The following is a 24885-nucleotide window of genomic DNA, read 5'->3' on the forward strand; positions in this document are numbered from 1 at the left end:
TGTTATTGTCAGGACTGTTTGGGACAGTTAGTTGGAGATATTGTTGAAAGTTATATTTCAGATATGGGGAGAATAATGAAAAATGCAACATTTTACAATTTATATCACAAGTTGCCACTTTACCACCCTATTACCTGAATTCTAAGACCCCCCCAAAAAAAGAAAAAAAGTTGGGTGGTGAATTTGATCATATTAATGCTAATAATAAAGCATAAAGCAAACAATATCATGTGTTTTATTCCTTCAAGTCAGCAGCATTCCTCCTTTCCTGCTGGCACCGTGAGGAGGAGCTCAGTTGTTTATTCATTCACGTCACCCCTCTTTCATTCCCTCCTTCCTTCCTTCCTGCTGTACATACATACAACGGGGACCCACCGTTGAAACTGTTTTCCGATATTAAAATCCACCACAAACACTTCGCCACCATAAACCGATTTTGGAACCAGGTGAGTGGAAGATTTGTTAATTGGTGGAAATAAGAGACGAGAGGACAGGGCAGACCGAATGCACTTGACCGGCCGGCGGAGCGAGTGTGTTTCCTATCGTAACTTATCAAATTCCTCCTGATCAGCTTTGAAAACGAAAACGAAAATGATCTCACTGCATCGCGATTCCGATACCGTAATTTGCGCATTTGTTTCGATGTCTTTAGGGCGGTTTAATGTCGTATTATAAACAAATCGCCGTCGATCTAGGTCACTAAGTAGAGCCAAAATGTCGTCTTTTCTGTTACTTCCACATTCTCTCATGCCACAAACAGATGGCGTCGCGAGGGGGGATGGAGAGAATGGAAAAGAGACGCATAAAGGAGAAGGCTTCCAGCACAGGCCACACGTCCGCTCCTCTCCTCTCCATCCTAACGCGGTGCCCGACGTGCGAACGGCGGGTCGAACCCGGGCTGTCTTGTGTAGGCCCGTCTTCAACAAAGTTTTCTTGTCAAGTTGTCGGCCGTTTTAAAGACACAGCGCATGTTCAGAGGTGTATGCTACTCATTGATGACCAAACCGTTGAACCGTTACTATCTAACGACTGTGTCGGTAGTCGATCAACCGTGGAAGAGCAGGTGGATACAGGGTTTATAGCGGTGGCGGCCTGGTTATTTTGATACATCATGATCCAATCTGGGACGATGTAGCCTTTCATGTCCAGGAGACCCAGGCTGGCCCGGTACCTGTCAGTCAGATCGCATGGACAGCTCTCTCTGGTGAGCCGTCTTCTTCATGTAGGACTGTGTTCTGTTGGGTATTGGCTCACTGTTATGATGTTCCTTACGCAAGACCTACGAATGAAAGAGATCTCCAGACTTAGACTGGACATATTAAATGATTACGCCCTATTGCTGTTTACAATTAGTGATACGACCCATATCGAATGAGGTCTCCACTGCCAGACAGTCCTACTGTGCATTCAGTGATGGAGTCAGTAGCCTGTAAGTGAATCCAAATAGTGGTATCAAAACATAATCTTGTGCTGTGAAGGCTCTCCTCATTTCGACAGTCTTTGGCATAACTTTCTGGAGAATTAGAAACATGGGACACCTGAGAAATTGGGAAAATTGAAATATCGGTGGAGCAAACTAGTGAGAGCAGACCATGGCATCAGCAGTTTCCTGTGCTCTGCACGGGTGGCGGACATTTCTGGAAGCGTGATGGCCAGGGAGGCGGAGGGTCTATTGGTCAGCAGAGTCGTGCTAAGCGCTCCCAGAGGACACAGTCTTTTCGCTCTGAGTTTAGCGCAGGTCATGGGTCACGAGTCATTCGATCAGTAGGCCAACATTCTGGACGGCTTGGTCGTAAGGGAACATCTTCAAAGCCACCGTAGGCGTCAGTGTGTAATAAACCTCAGGCTAATTACTTGGGAGTCGGATTATTCATACCGAGTTATGCTTTGTTGTTAACAATATATAGCCACGTTTCCCTTGCCAAGCCTGATGTTGTAACTGCCATCCTGTTAGGCCCTACGATCCTGCTGCTGGGCTGTGATATGGAAACATTATATGTTGCTCTGTGACTCGCTGGCAGAGTCCGGTTTGCCTGTATTGTTGGTCTGGCTTACAGTGGCATGTAAAACAGTGTTTACTGTGGTACTGTTGGTTTGGATCCTGGGTTGTCTGGACCAGGAGCCTGTCAATCCCCTGTTATCCATCCAAAAGCCCGTCTCTGCATGGAGATGCTTTGCAGGGGATGAGTCCAAACCCAGCCGGTGTCTGCCGCGGCCCGGGTGCGAGGCACAGCCGCTTGGATCCCGTGCCGCCAGAGAGGGCTTGAACCGACACAACGCTGGCGCTGTGGTTTGACGACAACAGGATATTTTGGTCACACTTGACATCAGGTTGCCTCCCTCACCCACGAAGTAACTCTGTAACCACTCCGGCAATTACTACCATTGTATCGACATGCTGTCTCGTAGTGCTGCTGTGATTGCGTTTCAGTTTAACGCGTGGTGGAGTTGAGAGGGTTGTGTTATTACACAAGTTCCTTATGTCGGTTGTGTAATAACACACACTGCCCAAATCCATACGCCATGATCCGAATGACTTTCTAACACGCTAGTACAATGTTATTACAAGAGTCGGTACAGCGTTGTAACACAGGTACAGGGGCAACCTAATGTGGAGAGAAGTGGCAGATGTGACGGCGTCCCTCTCCTGATGCTATGTAGGTTAGCTAATTCAGGTAGCCGCCACTCTCCAGCAGGGTATAGAACATGTGGCTGGCTCATGCTGTTTCACATGTTATAGAGCCTCTATGGGCTCGCTCTCTCTCTCTCTCTCTGTGTATTGATGACTGGCCTTTTTGTATGGCTCTGTGTCTCCCACACACACATACACACACACACACACACACACACACACACATGCACACACCAGTGAGGCCATTGTGATAATGCACCCGGCATCACTAGCACAACTGTGTGTGTGTGTATGTGTGTGTGTGTGTGTGTGTTGAACAACCACAGCTGTGTGTGTGTGTGTGTGTGTGGATATTGTTAGGCCTATATCTTCTAGCAGAGAAAGCTGATACTTGTACTGTAGGTCTGCCTCACTCAAGATCCCTAGTTAAGTCAACAACATTGAACCTGCCCTGTGTTGTCTTAGTTAAGTAGTGGGGTTAGGGTTAGAGCTAGGGTTAGGGTTAGGGTTAGGGCTGTGTGTCGACTCCCTAACCATTGTACTGTTATTGAAGCTAGTTCTCTAACGTATGGTGCTGTGTGTAGTAGTGGTGTGTTTGTGTGTAGTAGTAGTGTGTGTAGTAGTAGTGTGTATAGTAGTATTGTGTGTGTGTAGTAGCAGTGTGTGTGTGTCGTAGTTTGTGTGTGTGTCGTAGTTTGTGTGTGTTGTAGTAGTGTGTAGTAGTTTGAGTGTGTGTGTAGTAGTAGTGTGTGTGTGTGTGTGTAGTAGTATGGCACAAGGCCTTGTGACAGCTGCGTGTCTTAACGCCAAATAGCTCCACCAGTAATTGAGAGGTTGAAATGGAGAGGCTTAATTATTAAGACTACTTAATAAACTCCACAACCAACCATCACAGTTGGCTTCAGTACATGGATTTATCATTAAGACAGAAGAGAGGTCTAGAATTGAGAGAGAGAGAGGGAGAGAGGTCTAGAATTGAGAGAGAGAGAGGGAGGGAGGGAGGTCTGGAATTGAGAGAGAGAGAGGGAGGGAGGGAGGGAGGTCTGGAATTGGGGAAAGTGAAGAGAAAACGAGAACATTGTGGCAGAGAATGGAAGATAAGAACGGAGTGATGAAAACAGGGAGGAAGGGAGTGAAAGAAAGAGTGAAGAGGGAGGTATCCATGGAAACGTGAGGGAAAGAAAAAAAAGCGATAGAGGGAAGGAAGGTGGAAAGTGCCGGAACAAGATGGCGGGTCGTTCTAGGGCCACTGGTTTGTTCTGGAGCCCGTCGTTAATGAGATCCATGGAGTGTTGTCTCTGTGTTAACCCAACCCACCAGATCTAAATGTGGCTCTGAAATTGATAGTTTCATAACTGGGCTGCTAATAACCATATGAAAGATGTGTTCCGCTTGAGTAGACCCGGGCCGGCAGCTTATTTGCATAGAAGACTGTTGACTGTTGTGTAGTTTCACCAGTCTGGCATCAGGCCCAAACTGTAGCTTAGTCCCAGGTGAGCCACGGAGGTCAGCTCACTGGCCGGGTGTCCGTAGCCGGACGAGACCACCGCGGTCAGTGTCAGAAATTCCCGGACACAAAAGCCTACTGTAGGGGAGGTAGAAAACCGAAGGACAGAGCTCATTGTGATGCGTGGAATGGAATGAGGAACAGTGTCAAACACTCCTCATTCCATTCCATGCATTACAATGAGCGCGTCCTCCGATTTCCGCCTCCTCCAGCCTCCCCTGACCTACTGTAGGATGCCTGATCCTGTTGAGTAGCAGACCTCCTATGCCAAGTCCATGGCTGGCTGGCTGGCTGGCTGGTTGGCTGGTTGCTGCTGTTGAAAGCCAACAAGACATCCTCGTCAGACGTGAACTTCAACAGAACTCTGGTTCTCATTGTGTGAAGGTGAGACGCAGGCTTCGTTGACTGGAGAGAGAGGCTGTATCCATGTGGTCTTGGAGACGCGTTGGGTTGAGGTGTATCTTGAATCTTTCACCTTGCGCGTCGAGTTGGGAGGGGGAGTTGAGTCTGTGGGCGTGGGTAATATGGCGGCGGGGTCTGAAGGCATGGAGGACAAGAGGAGAGGTCCGGAGACTCCTCTTGGAATACCTCACCTTTGGCTTTGGCCTCAAGGACGTGGTTTTGACACCACGGCGTTTGACGTGGCGAAGAGGCGGTCATGAATTATTGCTGGGCAGTTGTGTTGTGGTGAACAGACTGATAAACCGGTAGTGTTGTGTGTTAAGCTGTTGTGTTGTGGTGAACGGGACTGATAAACCGGTAGTGTTGTATTGACTTGTGTGTTAAGCTGTTGTGTTGCAGTCCTGTTTGTGTAACCGCACCATTGTAGAGAGAGAGATTTTCAATCCTCTCTTTCTCTCTCTCTTTCTCTCTTCTCTCTTTCTCTCTCTCTCCCCTCCCCCTCTTTCTGTTCCTCTTTCCTCCTCTCTCTCTCTCTCTCTCTCTCTCTCTCTGTCTCCCTTCCCCCTCCCTTCCTCTCTCCCTCCCTCCCTCCCCCCCTCTCTCTATCTCTCTCTCTCTCTCTCTCTCTCTTTCTTTTTTTCTCTCTTGCTCTCGGTTTCCATCTCACTCCCTGCCCCCTCCCTCCCTCCCTTCTCTCTCTCTCTCTCATTCTCTCTGTCTTGCTCTCTTTCCCCTCCCTCTCTCTCTCGCTCTCTCTCATTTCCCTCCCTCCCTCCCTCTCTCTCTCTCACGTTGCACACTGCCCCTCCCTCTCTCTCTTTCTCTCTCTCTCTCACGTTGCTCCCTGCCCCCATCTCTTCTCTCTCTCTCTCTCTCTCTCTGTCTCTCTCTCTCTCTCTCTCTCTCTCTCTCTCTCTCTCTGTCTCTCTCTCTCTCTCTCTCTCTCTCTGTCTCTCGCTCTACCATCCTCCCCTCCCCCACTGCTGCTGCCTCTCATTTTCTCTCTCCCTCTCTCACTCCACCATTTCACTCACTCACTCACTCACTCCCCCTCCCTCCCCTGTTCTCTTTATCTCCTCCCTTCCCTCCCCCCTCAATCCCTCTTTCATTCCATGCAATCATCTGTTCTCTCTCTCTCTCTCTCTCTCTCTCTCCCCTGCTCTCTCTCTCGCCTGCTCTCTCTCTCTCTCTCTCTGTGCTTCCTCCATTACGCCCCCATTTTGTCCTCCCTCTCTCTCTCTCTCTCTCTCTCTCTCTCTCTCTCTCTCTCTGTCTCTTAAAGCTTACCCTCCCTGCCTCCCTCTTTCCTCCATGTTCTCTCTATCATGTTGTTTTCCCCTCATTCTGGCCATTTATTACACAAAGTTTACTCATTATTTTGTTCTGAATTATTCTTGCTCTGAACAAACACCTCGGTGAACACGCTCTATAGGCCTATATGAGATTTCCATTCAATTTCAATAAACAACACACATTCAAGTAAGGCTGTAGATCTCACCCGAATTGGGTTGATGTCCGACCAATAACCAACCAAGATTAGCCATTGGAGAGCCTTTGGAGGGTCTTTCCTATGCCAGTTGTCTAACACACTGTGTCTGTTCCCACACTGTGTCTGTTAATGTGTTTGGAGCTGGGTCCTGTGTGGGGTTGTGGTTGAAGCTTGGGTTGTACAGCGGCCAGGTCTATAAAGGATGGCCTTGGGACCTGGAGGAATGTAAACTAGATCAACCAGGTGATTGCCTCAGTGCTCGGGTTCACAGACGGGCAAGATATTTGGACTGCTTCTTTCTTTCCAGGTGATCTCTCTCCCTCCCTCCCTCCCTGCCTCTGGAGGTTTGGAAACCAAGATGGCCGCCCTCGTTCTCTTCTCTTCCCCACCCGAGTCCTGACACAAGACAGCCACTACCATACGCCTATAAACCCTACCAACCTGTCTGGCGCCACATCCTCCGTGCCTGTACGGCCTCGCCTGTACGTATTTCACTTCTCTTGTCGTCTGGAGAAGTGAAAGTGTTTTGGCGGTTGTTCTGCCGTGACCTGAGGAGAGGCGAACGGGACTTCCTTTTTCAGAATATACGATACCAGAAGGGTTTGAGAGGAGTTTTGAGAGCCTCTAGCAGTGCCGATCCTTCGCAGCCTGTCACTGAAACAAAAACACGCAAACAAACAATGAAATTAAATAAAAATAAATTAGCCATGATTAACCTAGCGATTGCCGGCCTGCGCCTCGAACCTCGAGGCAACCCGGCGCCTGTAAAAAGGTGCTCGGCGAAGCTCCGGCGAAGCTCAAAGCGGTTGGGGCTTCCCCATTTTCTTCCGCCATCCCTCAGGTGGACATGAATGGTTTCGGCTCGTCTTCCAGAGAGGACTTTCCAGACGCTGCACAATGTTTAAACCAGTCATGTCGAAAATCTGGATGTGAGAGAGAGAGAGCGAGAGAGAGAAATGTCACATGCAAACGACCTCTCGTCTGGAAGACCCAAGGAGGTGTTGATTCCTCCCATGTGGCGTTTGCACCCACAGCGCCCGCGTGGCGTGCGTGACCTTTTGGCACCCACCGCTCAGTGTTATGATTGGCTGGTGAGGGGTTCTGTCCTTGTTACATCAGCGTCGGCACCACCTACTGTCTGGGTGATGTTGTGTTGATGTTTGATTGGGATCGAGGAAGTCGGCTGAAATTAGGCCTGGCTTGCCAATTTGTTGGGTGTCAGTCAGCATCCTCACTTGGGCCTTCAGAGTCGTTTCGTCTGGACCTGAACATGTTCAGCCGTGTTATTAGGAGGAAGAGGGCCACATAGGCAACACTCCTCCTCATAATCTTATCTTCTTAATCTTTATCTTTTTTTGTTTTTTTTCAAACTCTGCTTGTCTCTTTTCATTCTGTCCTCCATTTCTTCTTGTTCTTTTTTACCGCATTCTGTTCCACTCTTCCCATCCCCCTCTCTCTCTCTTCTCTCTCTCTTGCTCTCTCTCTCTCTCTGTCTCTCTCTCTCTCTCTCTCTGTCTCCCTCCCTCTCTCTCTTTCTCTCTTGCTCTCTCCCCCCTCCTCTCTAGCTCTTTTTTCTGTATTATTTCCTTCCCTTCCCCCTCTCTCTCTTTCTCCCTCTGTCCTCACTCTCTCTCTCTCTCTCTCTCTCTCTCTTTCATTCGCTCCTCTCCTTGTCAGTCACCTTCCATCTCTCTCTCTCTCCTTCTTTCTCTCTCTCCTCCCATCTCTCTCTTTTCTCCTATCACATACTTGTATCCAAGTAAGTCTACATGAAACAACCTCCCAATGGTTTCATAATAATAATAATAATAATAATAAGACTACCTTCCTCATTTGAAAGTCATTTGAAAGAAGAGTGAGAAAGAGAGGGAGAGGGAGAGAGAGAGAGGGAGAGAGAGAGAGAGCATGAGAGAGGCAGAAAGAGAATGTAGCCTTGGTGGAGAAAAAAAAAATGTTTCATAGATGGCTATTATTTTGATTGCTTCCGTGATTGTGTGTGTGTGTGTGTGTGTGTGTGTGTGTGTGTGTGTGTGTGTTGCGACTTTGGAGTGACTGACCCTATGACTGGATGCTCAATGAGCTGTCTGTGTCAACGCACGGTGTGTGTGTGTGTGTGAGACTCTGTATCTGTGCTTATGAGACCGTATGTATACATGTATTTGTGAGTGTATTTCCTCTTTTTGTTTGTTTGTGTGTGTGTGTGTGTGTGTGTGAAGTGTTGTCTGTTGATGTCACTAGCGAAACAGTCAGAGGGGGAGGAGCCACAGGGCCCGCCCCCCCCACCCCCCCCCCTCTCTCTCTCTCTCTCCCTCACGTATAAATAGAGGCAGAACATTTCCTTCTCACTCACTCGCTCTGAAGAATGAGGTCTTTAAAGCACCTGAAACATCACAACAGGAGGAATGTGGTGAGTTTCTTGGCTTGGAGGGAATTGGTATTTTATGCGTAGCATGTTAAGTAGTACTTTGGTCAGCTGGTGCCGTTGATTTTCATTGAGAGTTGAGAGAGAGGAAAATAGTGGCTTGATTTGAGCTGATAAAGTTGTCGTTGGCAGGCTCTCCCTCCGTGGAGGTGAGACTTCATTAGCTCTAACTGATTATTTGGGTCTCTTCAACGCTCCTTTAAGCTCTTTCAACTCTGTTCCTCTTCCTGTGGTCTTTTTCACTTCATAATTTAATCTTTCATTTTGTCTGCCTTTCATTTTGTCATTCTCTCTCTCTCTCTCTCTCTCTCTCTCTCTCTCTCTCTCTGTGTGTGTCTCTTTCTCTCTCTTGCTCACTGCCTCTCCCTCTCCCCCTCCCTTCCCTCTCTCTCTTTCTCTCTAGTTTGCTCACTGCCTCCCTCTCCCCCTCCCTTCTCTCTCTCTCACTCTCTCACCCTCACTCTCTCACTGCCCTCCCCGTCTCTCTCCTCCCCTCCCTCTCTTTTTCTCTCTCCCTCTACAGTGTCTTTCTCTTTTCCCTCTCTCAGCTTCTCCTCTTCCTCCCCCTCCCCCTCCTCCTTATCTCTCTCCCTCACTCTGCTCTCTACCTCTTTTTCATTTTCTCTTTTTTCTATCCCCCCTCCCTTTTATTCTCTCTCTCTCTCTCTCTCTCTCTCTATCTTTCTCTCTCTCTCTGTCTGTCGCTCTCTGTCTCTCCCTCTATATATCTCTCTGTCTCTCTCTTTCTCTCTCCCTCTATATATCTCTCTCTCTCCCTCTCTCTCTCTCTTTCTCTCTCTCACTCTCTCTGGTTTCCTCTCTTGCTTGCTTTACAACACACATATTAACTGTGTGTGTGTGTGTGTGTGTGTGTGTGTGTGTGTGTGTGTGTGTGTGGACCCCTTGTAGTAGAGCATCAGGACATCTAAACAGCCCCCCCACCCCACCCCACCCTCCCCTCCCCTCCCTTGGGTCCAGTGAACAGGCTGGATTAGGATGGGGATTTCTCTTAGTTTCATTATTCCTGACTCTGTCTTCATCTGCAGATCCAGAGTGTCTCACAGGCTTAGCCAGCAGTCAAATAATAAGGTTTACCTTCACCTGGGCACCAGTTCTGGCTCTCTCTTGACATCTGGCCCGTCAGAGCCAGAGGCCGGGTCAGGAGGGATGAGTTTCATTGACAACCTGTCTCTCTCTAAGGGATTAGATGAGGGACATACATTTGATCCAGGAAGGGCAATACGAAACTGCCTCAGTAGCCAGGGCCATAACTGTAATTACTTCTATGGCTTCTATAGTTTTATTTTTTTTCAATGTTATTTTCTCAACTCATGATGGTGCTATCATCACGCGTTAGAATATATCGTATGCCCCCGGCTATCGCTGTTCAGTGTGCTCACATAGCACATCTGAGAAATGTTGCTGCGTCTGCTGGTGCGTTGGACCCCACTTATTATTGGGAAATTGCCTGGTCAGCTGATGAGCGGCATATTACACACGGGCATAGATTCACATCTGTAATGTAAAAGACTGTCAATCTGTAATAAACTCAGAGAGAGGCGCTGTGTCCCTTTCCTCTTCTGAGGTAGAATGTTGTTATTATTGATGACTACTGACCAAGGGCCGGGAAACGGGCTGAAACAACAGAAAATCTCCCTCACTGACTGTGAAGATGATGACAAGGACAGATCCATGCAGCACAGAACGTCTTCCATCTTCCAGCGGTTGTTACTCTCCCCTCAACGCCTCTGAAGGGGAGCCGTGACCAAGTCCCTTTGCCGTTGGCACCTAGGCCTAATTGGTCACAACATACTCGTTTGTGGAGATTTGTCTAATTGTTTTGCTGCAGTTCTAACTCTCTCTCTCTCTCCCAACCCCCCGTCTCTCTCTCCCCCCCCCCTCCTCTGTTTGTTCTGTTCCAGGAGGAGGCGAGCCGGCGCCTGGTTAGATGTGAGCCCAAGGTGATGGCCAGGCAGGTGGACGCGGGCACACAGACAGACCCCGTGGTAGTGCTGTCCTTGGCCCAGGCCGCCGTGCTGGGCCTCATCTCCCAGAATGAAGTGTTTGGCGCCACCATCGCCCCCAACGGATTCTACACCGGCGAGCCCAAAGAGTCCCCAGCACCCCCAGTAGACGGAACAGACTACGAGTACGCAGACCAGCTCATAGGGGCCAACGGAGACTACCTCGGAGACACCCTGGGAGAAGACGGCCAGATGCAGCCTAGTTGCAGCCAGAGGAGGTGGCAGGGAGTGGGACCACCCCCGGATGGGAAAATGGTAGGGCCCGAGCGCCATGCGGGAGTGCAAGTGGACGGGCCGTCCCATGTGAAAGGGGAGGCGGTGAACATTGGCCTGTCGTCATGCGTCCACATGTTGAACAACCTGGCGCCCAGAGGGGGGTTGGTGCAGGTGGACCCCGCCTCCCTCAGAGCCGCCCACAAAGGAGAGCAGCACCCCCACAACTGCTGCCCGGACCGCGACCGGGACATGCCAAGCCAGCAGGCCAATGCGCACACACACTCACACACACACACTCCGACCCAGACCGGCCACAGGGGGGAGACGGTGGGACACAGAGGGGTGCAGGGCCAGCGAGGGCTAGGCCAGGGCAGGGGGAGGCAGGTGGACGAGGAGGGAGAGGTAGAACAGGGGAACAGCATGATGAAACCCGGGCAGGAGGAGGAGATCAGCAGCTACTTCCAGTCCAGCGAGGTTGGGGGCTACGACTCCGGGGAGATGGGGATGGGGGTGGACTACGACGAGGAGAACAGCCAGGGCATGATGTGGGCAGAGGGGGTGGACGGGGAAGGTGGAGGAGGAGGAGGAGGCGGAGGAGGAGGGCAGCAGCAGCATCACCACCACCACCACCCCCACCCCCACCGCGGCGGGCGGAGGATCGACCGCCTGGACATCAACATCCAGATCGACGAGTCCTACTGCGTGGACGTGGGCGAGGGCCTCAAGCGCTGGAAGTGCCGCATGTGCGACAAGTCGTACACGTCCAAGTACAACCTGGTCACCCACATCCTGGGCCACAACGGCATCAAGCCCCACGCCTGCCCCCACTGCGGCAAGCTCTTCAAGCAGCCCAGCCACCTCCAGACCCACCTGCTCACCCACCAGGGCACGCGGCCGCACAAGTGCACCGTCTGCAAGAAGGGCTTCACCCAGACCAGCCACCTGAAGAGACACATGCTCCAGCACTCGGACGTCAAGCCCTACAGCTGCCGCTTCTGCCGCCGCGGCTTCGCCTACCCCAGCGAGCTGCGCGCCCACGAGGCCAAGCACGAGCGCGGCCGCTGCCACGTGTGCCCCCAGTGCGGCATGGAGTTCCCCACCTACGCCCACCTGAAGCGCCACCAGGTCAGCCACCAGGGCCCCACCACCTACCAGTGCACCGAGTGCAACAAGTCCTTCGCCTACCGCAGCCAGCTGCAGAACCACCTCCTGAAGCACCAGAGCCCGAGGCCTTACACCTGCTCCGCCTGCGGCCTGGAGTTCGCCCAGCTCCACCACCTCCGCCAGCACTCGCTCACCCATAAGGTACTGACGCCACCGTCACCATCACCACCACCACCACCACCACCACAACCGGAGACACCTGCTCCCACTCAGGCCCATTGACTCTTTGTCTACTGGTCATAGTACACCACCGTAACGTTGTGGGCGTCCATGTTTGTAGTTTTCCTTAGTGGTAATATGTGAAATGTTTGTGTGAATTGGGTGATAAGTGGAGAGAGCGATACTGGGAGCACCAGAGGAAACAGAGACTGCACCCCTGTTGTCCAAAGGGACTCTCTTCTTCTTCTTCTTCTCCTCCTTCTTCTTCTTCTTCTTCGTCTTCTCTCCTTCTCTCCTTCTCTCGTTTCTCTGCACTGAGGAGGTTACGACAGGTAAGAGCGTAATACCTTGGCAGGCTCCGCCATATTTGCTCCAACCTATTGGCTATAGTCGTTAAGCAGATGCAGATGAAGGGAAGGACATGAGAGGAGGAGGGGACGCCAGTATAGACTATTGAGACGCACCCCCGAGTCTGCTCTCTCTGTCCTCTGGTGCATATATAGACCAGGCTTAGTGGAAGCATCCTGTCACTGCCTCAGTCCCTTCCTCCTGTTCTTCCTCTGAATGAGACATCATCATGCTCTATACTTCCCCTGTTATTCACAGACACAAATATAGATGTGAGCTTGTAGCGGTGCCAGCTCTCCCTGCCCTCGCTGTCACGCGCACACGTCAAACAATGCATCCTACTCCTTAGTTTCGATTGGGTTTACCAGATCAAAAATACAAATGCTGGGAATGTGGTGTGGTGTGTTGTCGTCGTGGTGAGAACATTCTCCTTTGTGGTTGTTTGTCAGTCAGTGAGGCTGACATTCACCCACTGCTCCCCCTGGTGGCGGCAAGCAGAGACGGTCTCTGAGAGCAGGCAGACAGTGGGTGGAGTGACAGCCAGACTGATCCGTCTGGCTGTGGTGACGAAAGCTTGGGTATCGTGGCGAAGAGCTGTTTCAATGACTGGGATGATTGTAAATGTGGGATTTGTTCCCCCTGTTCATAGTTGCTCCTCTTGAGATATTTACAAATTACATATTTACCCAACATACTCAATATCCCAACATACTCAATATCCCAACATACTCAATATCCTAACATACTCAATATCCCAACATACTCAATATCCCAACATACTCAATATCCTAACATACTCAATATCCCAACATACTCAATATCCCAACATACTCAATATCCCAACATACTCAATATCCCAACATACTCAATATCCCAACATACTCAATATCCCAACATACTCAATATCCCAACATACTCAATATCCCAACATACTCAATATCCCAACATACTCAATATCCTAATGTAGCCTACACTTCACCTTTTCTTAGGCCTATGTCGATTATTAATATATGTACATTTATTAATAACATTTTACTAATTAAATGTTTGTTTATATAATTGCTACGACCCTCGCATCTGACGGACCCTGTCCTTTTCTCTGTGTGTGTGTGTGTGTGTGTGTGTGTGTGTGTTTCCCCAGGGAATGAAAGGGCACAAGTGTGACGTGTGTTCCCGTGAGTTCACGCTCTCCGCCAACCTGAAGAGGCACATGCTGATCCACAACAGCATCAGGCCCTTCCAGTGTCACGTCTGCTTCAAGACCTTCATCCAGAAACAGACGCTGAAGACTCACATGATCGTCCACCTGCCAGTCAAACCGTTCAAGTGCAAGGTGAGGGGAGCAAGGGACGGTGGACTTCTGGGAAATGTCAACATCGGCGTTTAAAGGGATAGTTCGCCCTGAAAATATCATTTTTGTGTGTGTAACCATGTACTTTCACTCTATTCGATACACCAAGATACTTCTACAGTGCGTATGCTGGTTATTTAGTAACTTGCAGCAGACGCATGTCCCAGTATAATAGAAGAGGACAGGGTCCAATTTTAAAGTGAACTATCCCGTTAACTCATTCAGGGCCGAGGATGAATAAAGTCGCTCAAATTGTCAACATTCTAGAGCGCCACGGGTGACTTTATTCACCAAAAATGCATCAATTATGATGCTTCATTTTGTGGCCAATCAAATAGATTCCACATAAAACACTCAGCATTCTAGGTGGTGAGTGTTCCGGAATGCTTTGGCAGTTGGTGAGTTAAAGTGGGGAGGACTTGACCAACCTCAACTAGGGACTGGAACTGGTAACTCATGGACTGTGGTCATGTTTTGGTCGCCTCTCCAGGTATGTGGGAAGTCCTTCAACAGAATGTACAACCTCCTGGGCCACATGCATCTCCACGCAGGCAGCAAGCCCTTCAAGTGTCCTTACTGCTCCAGCAAGTTCAACCTGAAGGGCAACCTCAGCAGGCACATGAAGGTCAAACACGGCATGGACATGTCCCCGGACGGACAAGGTAAGTGCTGCACTTGTTCACTGTATCCCTCCATCCATCCCTCCATCCATCCCTCCATCCCTCACTGACCTACTTATCAGCCCACCCACTATACATTAAAATGAAATCAAATGTTTTAGGTCACGTACATTGCATACAGCCGCAAGTGATATAGTGAAATGCTTTTTGAATCTAGCTCCTCGTATAACGCCAGTATATATAATAAAGTAGTAATAAAGTAATAATAAAGCAATGACAGTAGTAGTGCAAAAGGGTGCAGTGTGCAATCAGTTTACTCGCAGTAAAAACACAGCTAAACCTGTTGCTATATCCCCCCCATGTCTGGTTTACCGTAAGGGCTGTGGTTCATGTTTGCTATGATGTGATACCAATGTTACAAGCTTCTTTTCTTTTTGTTCGTTTCTACAGACGCCCTTCCTGAAATGGAGGGCCAGGGAGATTACGAGGAAGAGAGTTTTGGCTTTGCGTCACCAGACAATATGGACAATGGCGGCTCACAGAATCTCACTAAGCTCACAACAGCTAACATGGACGACATGGAGGAGTATTATAACTTTGGGAAGGACGCAGGCAACTACACCACTCCATGATAGGAAGTGTTTATGGCGGACAAAGAGAACCATGGTTGTAAAGAAACAAAATGGCCACCCTGGCAGTGAGAGACACTGGGTGGGTTTCTGTCCCCTCCAACAGCCTGAACTGATGTACCCTGATGTTGGGTCCGGGAGATGCACTTCACGGGGGGCCATTTTGGCTCTGTTTCTGATGGGAGTGACAGTGAGACTTACTTTGGGATATTCTGCCAAGATTTGACTAAAGCTTATAGGAGACAGTCAAATCTATACTTTGGTATGTTGTGGTATGTATCAAGTACGTGGACTGTGAGAGGATCTTTGAATGAAAGAACATCTTTACAGAAGCCATCTTACCTACATCAGATGTGCTAGATAATCGGTTATCATTTAAATATTCACTTGTGTATGCCCTTATATTTTTTACCGAAGAAAGTGCCAGAAACAGTATTTACAACTCTTGACGCCTTCCATCTTTGCTCAAACTATCCTACACACCGAATCGTACGTTGAATATTTGATACATAGTCACAACATGTTGAATAATGGATATAGGTTTGAATGCTCTTCACTTCACAATTCCGAAATATGAGACACCAGACTGATCCGGGATCAGGAGAAGCCTGTTCTGCAGGCTGCATGTCCACAGGATGAGTCTTATGTGAGCTGATCTGATATCAGGGCTCTACTTACCAAAGTGACTACTACTGTCCCCTGTGTTGGCTGTCTGATACTAGAGTGTGTGCTGCTGGCTTGTAAAGCTCTCCTACTGTACAAACAACTTCTTAGCATTTGTCAGTTGTTGCCCCCCCCACTTCTGTTTCACTTGACTTGGTTTAGCTTTACATTAATCTCCAGTAGTGGGAAAAAAATACTGCGCTTTTTTTTTTTTTTTTTTTTGAATGATTACTGAGTACAATGCACTTTTCATCCAATCTCAGTCACGCCTCTGTGAAGATGATGGTCTTTGAGGTGCACTTGTGGGAAAAATGGCTTTAACCCTTAGAGAAGGACGTTGGGAAACATCAAACCCTCTAACAGACACGCCAACGGCAATATTCCTCGACACAAAGACAGATTTGCCTTTTCAATAGACAGTCAACTGCAGTTTTTCTGATGACAAAGTGGATCTCACACGGTGTATCAGTACAAATTGGGATTGGGCGACTTTAAGCCAGTTGTATTGATGATGATGAGCAGTATGTTTGTTTCAGTTGCAGCTCTCTCCCTCTCCCTCTCTCATGGTTCATCTGTTTTGGGGAAACAGCCTGTTCAGGAAGCTGAGACGTTACAGAACTTTCAGATAGAAATGTGCCGTGTAGAACAGGTATGAGTGTCTGTCACGTAGACTAAAGAGTCGTGTCATCAGCTTTCTGGATGACATTCCTATCTGCAATGTTCTGAACGTTTGACCTCACTGAACACACCCCGGCCTCCCTCTGTTCTGCCATGCAGGACAGCCTTGAGTTGGTATGCACACTAAACCAGTGAAATGGTCTACTAGTTCTTTTTTGGAATGAGGAATATCAAACTGACACCTCACTGAAATTGTTATTTAATAAAGGTTCTCTAGTTTAAGCGTTTGGGTCATTGTGTTGTTCATCTTTGTTTCCCTACCGCGTCTTACGTTGACGGTGACATGGGTCAACCACGGTGCCACACGGTTATGTCACCCAGGCATAAAGCCTCATTGGCCAAAACAAACTGTTTCTATTTCATATGAAAGCCGCTGCTGCAGTGTAAACAAAGTCATCATATTTCTTTCAAAACATTCCTCTCTCGTTTCGCTGAGGTCGTGACGACGTCACAGAGTGAATATACGCGAGGCGCCATCTGCTGGACATAGTTAGGGGAGCTACAGTGCACTGTATGAATCAAACCGTTCTCCAGGGCTGTGGCCCTCTACTGGTGCAGCGAGTCCTTGCCACCATAAGAATGGGCCTACAGTAACTCACTCACTAGCCTCTGCTTTACATTTGGCTTGAATATCTCATATCCACACTTTTGTTTCCTCATAGTATGAGTGATCGTTTTGCATCTGAACATAACGCACCATCCGGAACAGTCCAGTGCTCTGAGTGATGTGGTGCAGTGACTGAGTGAACTCCAGTGTACAGTTGATGGTGTAACTACCTGCGTTATACTATCTAAACACACCCATGAAACATGGGAGCAGCGGTCCAAAGGTGTTTAAAAGGTGCGTTATAAACCCCTCAGTGTTGATTCTTTGTTCAGTTGTTGACTTGCAGTGAGAAAGTAATCAATCTACCTGGCAGGATCAACTTAAATAGATAAGTTCAAATCTTAAATAAACCTCGACGGAAACTGTTTGGGCGCTGCAGTCAGTAAACTGTAGAGTTAATTCGATTAAAAACTAGAAACTGTACTGATTGTACACTGCATTTATTGAACTCATTTTCCAGACAATAGTCACACGTGCAAGGTTAATTGACACTTCACTGAAATGGCCGTTCAAGTTAATCCATGGTATTAGTAATCATATTATTAACTGACACAGTATAGGACTACAGTACATTATTTAAAAAAATGGACCCGTGACAATGGGAAAGGCAGAGGAGCACAAAGACAACACCCTGTCTGTCTGACGCCTATCTATCTATCTGACTGTACAAACACAAAATGGCACAGAAATATCAAACTTGTTCCCTTCAAACAGGATACAAAGGTTCATACAAATGAGGGGTAAAAATTACGTACAAAACTACGGACGGAAAAAAAGGCTTTCTGAAATTTGGCCATCTTTGTTTCCTGCTTCTTCTTCTTCTTCTTCTTCTTCTTCTTCTTGATGTTGTGGTCGTCCTCCTCTAGTTGCCCAGCGCTTTGTCCAGGTTGGTCTTTATCGCGTCCAGGAAGTCCAAGGTGTTGACGTAATGCTCGTTCAGCTTGCAGCTGCAAATTCACAGGATGGGTTTAAATTACATTTTTAATAAATGGTATGCATCGTGGCCTGGGGTGGTCCAGTGGTCTAGCACATGTGCCCATGGTTACATTTATGGCATTTAGCAGGCGCATGTTGGCATGGGTTTGAATCTGACCCATGCCAACATGGGCATATGTGTGCACTGTGTGCAGAAAAAAACTTTATGCATCTAGATACTGCAGGCATCATTGCCTAAAACTTGAGAAAGCTGCCTGAACTACTTGTGACATAATAATAATAATAATAATAATATGCCATTTAGCTGACGCTTTTATCCAAAGCGACTTACATTGCCGTGAGTAAATTTTTCAGTATATATGGTCCCAGCGGGATGCAATGTAAGTCGCTTTGGATAAAACCCTAAATACATTCAGTAGATTACGCTTCAATGAACGTAGAACATGAATGTGACACAAAACTGACTTTGGAAGGCCGTGGATGCAGCCTGCGAGGTCCTTGGTCATCACGCCGCTCTCCACCGTCCCCACACACACCCTCTCCAGAGTCTGGCAGAACCTGGAAGCAACGCAGGGGAGAGGACACTCACACCACCGCTAACATGTCCGTTTGTAACACAGTCAAACAAAGAAACACTAGTACCGCATTTGAACGCGTCATAGAGATATTAGGCTTATGAAACAGACGTCAAGTTGTTGTAAACGGTAGTCCCGACCGAGCCTCGAACTTGTGACCTCTGGCTTGCCAACACACGTGACCACCGCCTCCTCAAATACCCGATGTTAACCAGCTACGCTATCGGAAAGCTAGCAATTCGACAGCGCGGGTGGTGGTATTTCAGCTTGAAGAGTGAGTTTACCATCTCAACCTCGGTAACACTTACTTGATCAAGTCAGGGTTTCCATCCAGCTTCCCTCTGTGCTCAAGCCCCTTGGTCCAGGCAAAAATGCTGGCAATGGGGTTCGTGCTTGTTGACTTTCCCTAGAGTAAAGGAGAGAACAGTGTGACCCAACACTTGTTGCAGCAGCAGCACCATGAAACGACTAAGAGTGTGAACAGGGGGGACGGTCCACTCCTCACCCTCTGGTGCTCGCGGTAGTGCCTGGTCACCGTCCCGTGGGCAGCCTCCGCCTCAATGGTCTTACCATCAGGACACACCAACACTGAGGCCATCAGACCCAGGGAGCCGAAACCTGCACACACACACACACACACACACACTCAATGCCATAGCAGAGGGTCCTTAACCATCCCCTACCTACTTACAAGCTGCATTTCATGGGGGAGTTCAGTGAAGCGCACTAGGAGGTTATGATGAGATTGCGCTTTAATGAGATACTTTAATGCTCCGCTCACGGCCTGCTACAGAGTGGACCTTGCTCAGCAGTAGACATAATAAACCCATTGAAGTTTAGCGAAGGCTTGGTATGCATGGTATTGGAGGGCATACGATGCTGATTTGAATGAGTCTTTAGAAATGCATTTTCAATCAACTGGAAATGCGGATGCCCCTTTTGACCCTCTCAGAGAGAAACCTCTGGTGTTCAAGGCTGAGAAACACTACTGTATGTTCAGGCAGTGTGTAGATATGTCAGGGCATATGTCAGGGATCCTGCTGTTGTACGTGTGTGTGTGTGTGTGTGCGTGTGTGTATATATATATATATGACATTTAGCTGGCGCTTTTATCCAAAGCAACTTACATTGCAGTGAGTGCATACATTTCAGTATATATTGTCCCAGCGGGAGTCAAACCCACAACCTAAGCGCTGTGAGCTCCATGCTCTACCAACTGAGCCACAGAGGAGCGTATAGTGTATCCCTCCCTGTCTCACCCTGAGCCAGGATGTCTGACTGCACGTCTCCGTCGTAGTTCTTGCAGGCCCAGACGAAGGCTCCCGAGGACTTGAGCACCTGGGCCACCATGTCATCGATCAGACGGTGCTCGTACCAGATCTTCAGCTTGTCGAACTCCGGCTTGTATTTCCTGCGGACCAGGGAGGCAACTTTAACCCACCAACTGCCAAAGAGTTCCGGAACCCTCACCACCTAGAGCGCCAACTGTTCTATGTGGAGTCTACCTAGCAACAATGCTTTGATTGGCTACAAAATGAAGCATCGTCATTCATGCATTTTTGGTGAATAAAGTCACCCCCATCTGGGCGACTTTATTCACTTTAAACACGTAAAACATTAATACGGCCTTTATATTACGGTGAAAAGACCACAGTGTTCTATGTCTACAGTATGGAACAGATGCATTACTGAAGACAATAGCAAAAGAACAATCTAGAATCCGTAGTTATACCTCGCCTTCAACCACGAGGACAACCTTACTGAGCAGAATACAGTACATACAGGAACTGAAATGACCTCGTCTGTGTGACATTTAAATAGCAGTGGCATGCAGGTAAACACGTCCGTCCATGGAGGAGGATGTCTAACACACGGTTACCTCTAGAGAGTCACTGAATGGTAAAATGTACGTAGAAATCTTACGCTTCAAAGACTTCTTGGAAGATGTCTTTGAACCTGCCGTCGTAGGCCTTGAGGATGGTGTTCTTGGTACTCATGTACAGCGGCCACTTCTTGTTGATGGCATACTGGAAGCAGCTGTGGGCAAATCCATTGATGGACTGCAGAAAAAAAGGAGAGAATTATATATATATAATATATATACAGTAAATCCTCTTTACAGCTTACAAGCCTGTTTTTCAGTGGAGGGAGTCATTTCATGTCTTATAGCTATATAAGCGTAGAAGGATACAGTGTATAACGCATGAGGATATAGCATATATCATAAGGATGCATAATGACTACATTTTGGGTAAAAAACTACAAATACCAGGAACCTCACACAGAGCCAAAATCACCTCATCAGTGTTGTACATGCCCATCCCACAGCCTCCGGAGGGAAAGTCATACACCTCCCACTCCTTCCCTTTGCTTCCGTCCGTCGGGGTGAACACCATCTTAAACTTGCCCGGCTGGGTAATGACGAAGTCTGTCGCCCTGTACTGTGAAGACACACATTCAGACGTAACGACACTGACATAACTGTCCTTCTGGAATGGTCCATGTCTGTGAATACTGCGTCTGTGAATACTGCGTCTGTGAATACTGCGTTTTACACACACTCGACGTGATCTACCTGATCCCCAAACGCGTGCCTGCCGATCGTGATGGGCTGTGTCCAACCAGGCACGAGACGGGGGATGTTCTTGCAGATGATTGGCTCACGGAAGACAGTCCCGCCCAGGATGTTCCTGATGGTTCCGTTGGGGCTCTTCCACATCTTCTTCAGCTTGAACTCTGAGGGCAAACACCATCATAATATATAATATAATACTAATAGTATATAATATAATACTAATATATAATAACAATCATCAATAAAAACAATACTAATATTGACTAATAATATAACAATATAATAATATATACTCATATACTAATAATATATAATATAGAACTTATAATAAAATATAATACTAATAAATAATATAATACTACTAATAGTATTTTTTTTTATCCAAAGCGACTTACATTGCAGTGAGTGCATACATTTATCAGTATCCTCTTTACAGCTGACAAGACTGTCTGTTCTCCATGACACATTCTACAGAATATATTTCCAATCTCTCGCCGTAGATTGAAGACCTATCTCTTCAGGCTACATCTTAACGGCCCCTCCTAAAGACCTCTTCACCCCCACTACCCTCCCTGTACTAACCCTACCCCAACCCTAGAGACCTCTTCACCCCCACTACCCCCCTGTACAAGTTTCTCTCCTGTTGATAAAAAACATCTTAATCTAGCATTGTGACTGCCAATGGCCCCTGGTCTGAGCATTGATTACTTTATCTTATGTTGACTGAGGGATAGATGATTCACTTACTTAAACAAATGTATTTGTTGTAAGTCGCTTTGGATAAAGGCATCTGCTAAATGCCATAAGTGTAAATATAATCTGACCATTTTGTAATTTTCCACCTTCCTGAACAAGTCCCTGGTTCATTATCATTATGTATAGTATCTATCCTTTATTTACAGCATGTCTCTCAATGAGATAAAAACAATCTCTTTGCTAAGAAAGACCCGTTTAGGATTAAAGACTGATACAGACTGTGGTCATGGTTAAACCAGTTACCCTCCACTCTGGCTTCATCTGGGGTGATAGTGGCACATTTCACAGCCACGTTGTACTTCATGGTGGCTATGGCTGAGTCGATGGTGACCTGGTCGTCCGTCTGGTCGCGGTAGGGCAGACCCAGGTCGTAGTACTTCAGCTCCACATCAACATTGGACAGGATGAGCTGTCAATCAAAACGGAGATCTGCTTTGTTGCCGTTGTGTTTTTAAGACAGTTCTCTCAAACATAACTATAATGTATAATGTTGAAAATAATAAAAAAATAAAGAAAAACCATTGAATGAGAAGTCCAAACTTTTGACTGGTACTGTATGTTGTTTTGATTAACGTGCGATCAGCTGTGGGTCCCTGACAGCCTGCTGCCCTCCTCATTAAAGTGCCATGCCTGAACCTTCACAAGCTTCAAAAAATTAACTCTGTTTACAAGCAGAACTGACAATGATGTAAATTAACTACCACGGTAAATTGTCATTTCCTGCTACACTGCACCCTTTTGCACTACTACTGCCAATGCTTTATTACTACTCTATTGCTGTGTTATTACTTTATTATATTGTGTTATTACTTTATTATATTGTGTTGTTGATTTACTGATTTATTGATTGTCGTGGTACGAGGAGCAGATTCAAAAAGCATTTCACTACATCACTTACGGCTGTATGCGATGGACGTGACCAATAACATCAGATTTTTGATTTGATGTACCTTCTCCTTGATGAATTCCCATATGATCCGGGTCATCTCATCTCCATCCATCTCCACCACCGGTTGGTCCACCTTGATGCGTTTGGTCGCATCTGGAACGGATTCAATTCACCATCAGACATTATTACAGTAACACATTACGATCTGGTCCTCTTAAGACCATGTAGGATTACAAGATGTACTTACTCACCATGTAAGTGGATTGTCAAATTAGTGTTATTACTGTACTGTCACAGACTGTGAATTTAACTTTCTACGGGTCAAACATGCGTCTTATAGGTGCTGGGTGTTCTGGCAAATCAGGGTTATTTTAAAAAAAATGTTCTCCTCATGCTCGTTTGGTGTTTAAGTCAACCACAGAGAGGACGCTCACTCTTACATAAGAGATCTCAGCCTGAGACATTTCATCTGACCCATTTTTACCACAGGAGCAAGCCCTAGATGTTGGCCACGTTACGGTAGGACAGTAGTTGACGAGTAATTTCAATTCCCTGATGAATCGGGGTTCAGAGGTCATAACACACAGGTGAGACAGGTTTCTTACAGCCTAAGAGTCATAAAGCTAAACGCTAAGAGGAAAGCCTAGTCATTCATCATCATATAGACAGGTGCTTGACAGGTGCATTGAGACATTGCTCCGTTCATTTATTCAACTCTCAGTCTGACCTTCTGACCCCTGACCTTGGTAACGGAATAGACACCTGCCCTAGAAGTGCTTCTAGTTTCTCCAATGTGGACTCCTGCCAGGGCTGTTCATTGGGTGCCATGACAGGCATCATTAAGTGCCATCATTTTAAATGTTGACAAATCAAGGCCCTCTTTACATTTTTAGCAACGCAACATTTCTGGTCATAAATAAATCCAGGCCATAAATAAATCCAATGTCCAATTTAAAATGGACTTTCCGTTAAGTGATACTCTGGCGTTCACATTAAATGTATCCATGCCATGCACTTCGCAATCGGTAGTCATATTCACATCATAATAATCACAGGTGACGAGGCTAGGATTTGCCACATTACGAATCGCGATACACGAAATGTAGCAAATCAATAACGACTTCACAGCGGCGACATTACAGCGGTGCGAATTGTCAACAGCTACATACAGGTAAATCTTTGGACCAAAACGAAACCAAATCACTGCAAATGATTAGATCCATGTCATAAAAATGCACAACAAGCGCAGTGGAGCCAGCCTGGCAGCGGTAGCGGCAGCGGCAGCAGGGCTGTCATGGGTTCAGGTCGTCGACGACTCACAGTTCCTCTGCTGCGAGCTGTGGCAAACGGCGGCCGGCGCGGCCACGGCGGGGGGGACCGGCGGCGTCCCCGCAGACCTCCACAAGCACCGGAGAACCCTTAAGTACCCTGCCATGTTTCTGCTTGATAATTATGACCACACGTTATGAATGAATATCTGATAACCGGTAGATGAATGACGTATAATAAACGTCCACCCGTTTATAATTCAACCCACGTCAGCGTCAGGCACACGGAAACGCTACGTCGGCCAATCAGAGTGAGATGCCTGGAGATGGACGCGCGTTCTAACTATCTGCTGTTCTCCAAGAAAAAACACGATGTTGTTGCACGTACGTGTTCATTCACTCTGCAGTCAGATACTGTGGTTATTGGACTGTTTTGGAGTGCCGTTAGTCATGTCAGCGTCTTTCATCAGCATGCCTCAGCTCGCAGGGTGACACACCTGAGATATGAATGACACATAATACAAGGTGAAATAATAGGTGTGCATTGAACATAAGACATCCTTCCAACATTTGCAGAAAACACTCAATACCACATTCAATCAATGTTTACTTTCGTGTCCAGTGTATGAACTGACAATGAAATAGATGCACAGACTTGATCCTAAGAGCACAGCTTTCATGTGATGGAGTGAGTGTTCCCACTGGGGTTTAAATGTTTGAATGGGTGACGGTTTAACGGCTAATCTAACCCAATTTAGAAGGTCCTATATAATAGTGATAACCTCTGATATTAAAATCAGCCTTTATCAACACTCAAGCACTGACAAACCGAGCAACTGCTGCCACCTGCTGGGCTGTTAAAGAAACTACACTGACTTTCAAATGACAAGGTAAATGTACACTCACCGGCCACTTTATTAGGTACACCTTGCTAGTACCGGTCTTGGACCCCCTTTTGCCTTCAGAACTGCCTTA

General features: G+C 47.4%; 2 protein-coding genes across 6 annotated transcripts; one reads left to right on the forward strand and one right to left on the reverse strand.

Moving 5' to 3' along the window:
* The first annotated feature begins 332 nt into the window (after window positions 1-332).
* znf710b (zinc finger protein 710b) lies at window positions 333-16526 on the forward strand. Of its 4 annotated transcripts, none has more exons than XM_083691508.1 (5): window positions 333-446; window positions 10375-11997; window positions 13505-13696; window positions 14205-14376; window positions 14785-16526. In XM_083691508.1, the coding sequence occupies exons 2-5, from the start codon at window positions 10417-10419 to the stop codon at window positions 14964-14966; spliced, it is 2127 nt and encodes a 708-aa protein (XP_083547634.1). In that variant the 5' UTR covers window positions 333-446; window positions 10375-10416; the 3' UTR covers window positions 14967-16526. The 4 variants fall into 4 exon arrangements, with proteins under 4 accessions (XP_083547634.1, XP_083547633.1, XP_083547636.1 ...); XM_083691507.1 differs by lacking the exon at window positions 333-446 and adding an exon at window positions 1115-1204; XM_083691510.1 differs by lacking the exon at window positions 333-446 and adding an exon at window positions 1144-1204 and having other exon boundaries at window positions 10378-11997.
* Window positions 16527-17335: 809 nt separating this feature from the next.
* LOC310820097 (isocitrate dehydrogenase [NADP], mitochondrial) lies at window positions 17336-24145 on the reverse strand. Of its 2 annotated transcripts, none has more exons than XM_083691608.1 (11): window positions 23963-24145; window positions 22704-22795; window positions 21997-22162; window positions 20998-21158; window positions 20720-20863; window positions 20346-20482; window positions 19682-19833; window positions 18928-19040; window positions 18731-18828; window positions 18313-18405; window positions 17336-17858 (listed from the first exon to the last, which is right to left on the reverse strand). In XM_083691608.1, the coding sequence occupies exons 1-11, from the start codon at window positions 24075-24077 to the stop codon at window positions 17774-17776; spliced, it is 1356 nt and encodes a 451-aa protein (XP_083547734.1). In that variant the 5' UTR covers window positions 24078-24145; the 3' UTR covers window positions 17336-17773. The 2 variants fall into 2 exon arrangements, with proteins under 2 accessions (XP_083547734.1, XP_083547735.1); XM_083691609.1 differs by lacking the exon at window positions 23963-24145 and adding an exon at window positions 22894-23942.
* Window positions 24146-24885: the final 740 nt, after the last annotated feature.

The sequence above is a fragment of the Argentina silus genome (assembly GCF_951799395.1).
Source record: "Argentina silus genome assembly, chromosome: 19".
In the NCBI taxonomy this organism is placed as follows: Eukaryota; Metazoa; Chordata; class Actinopteri; order Argentiniformes; family Argentinidae; genus Argentina; species Argentina silus.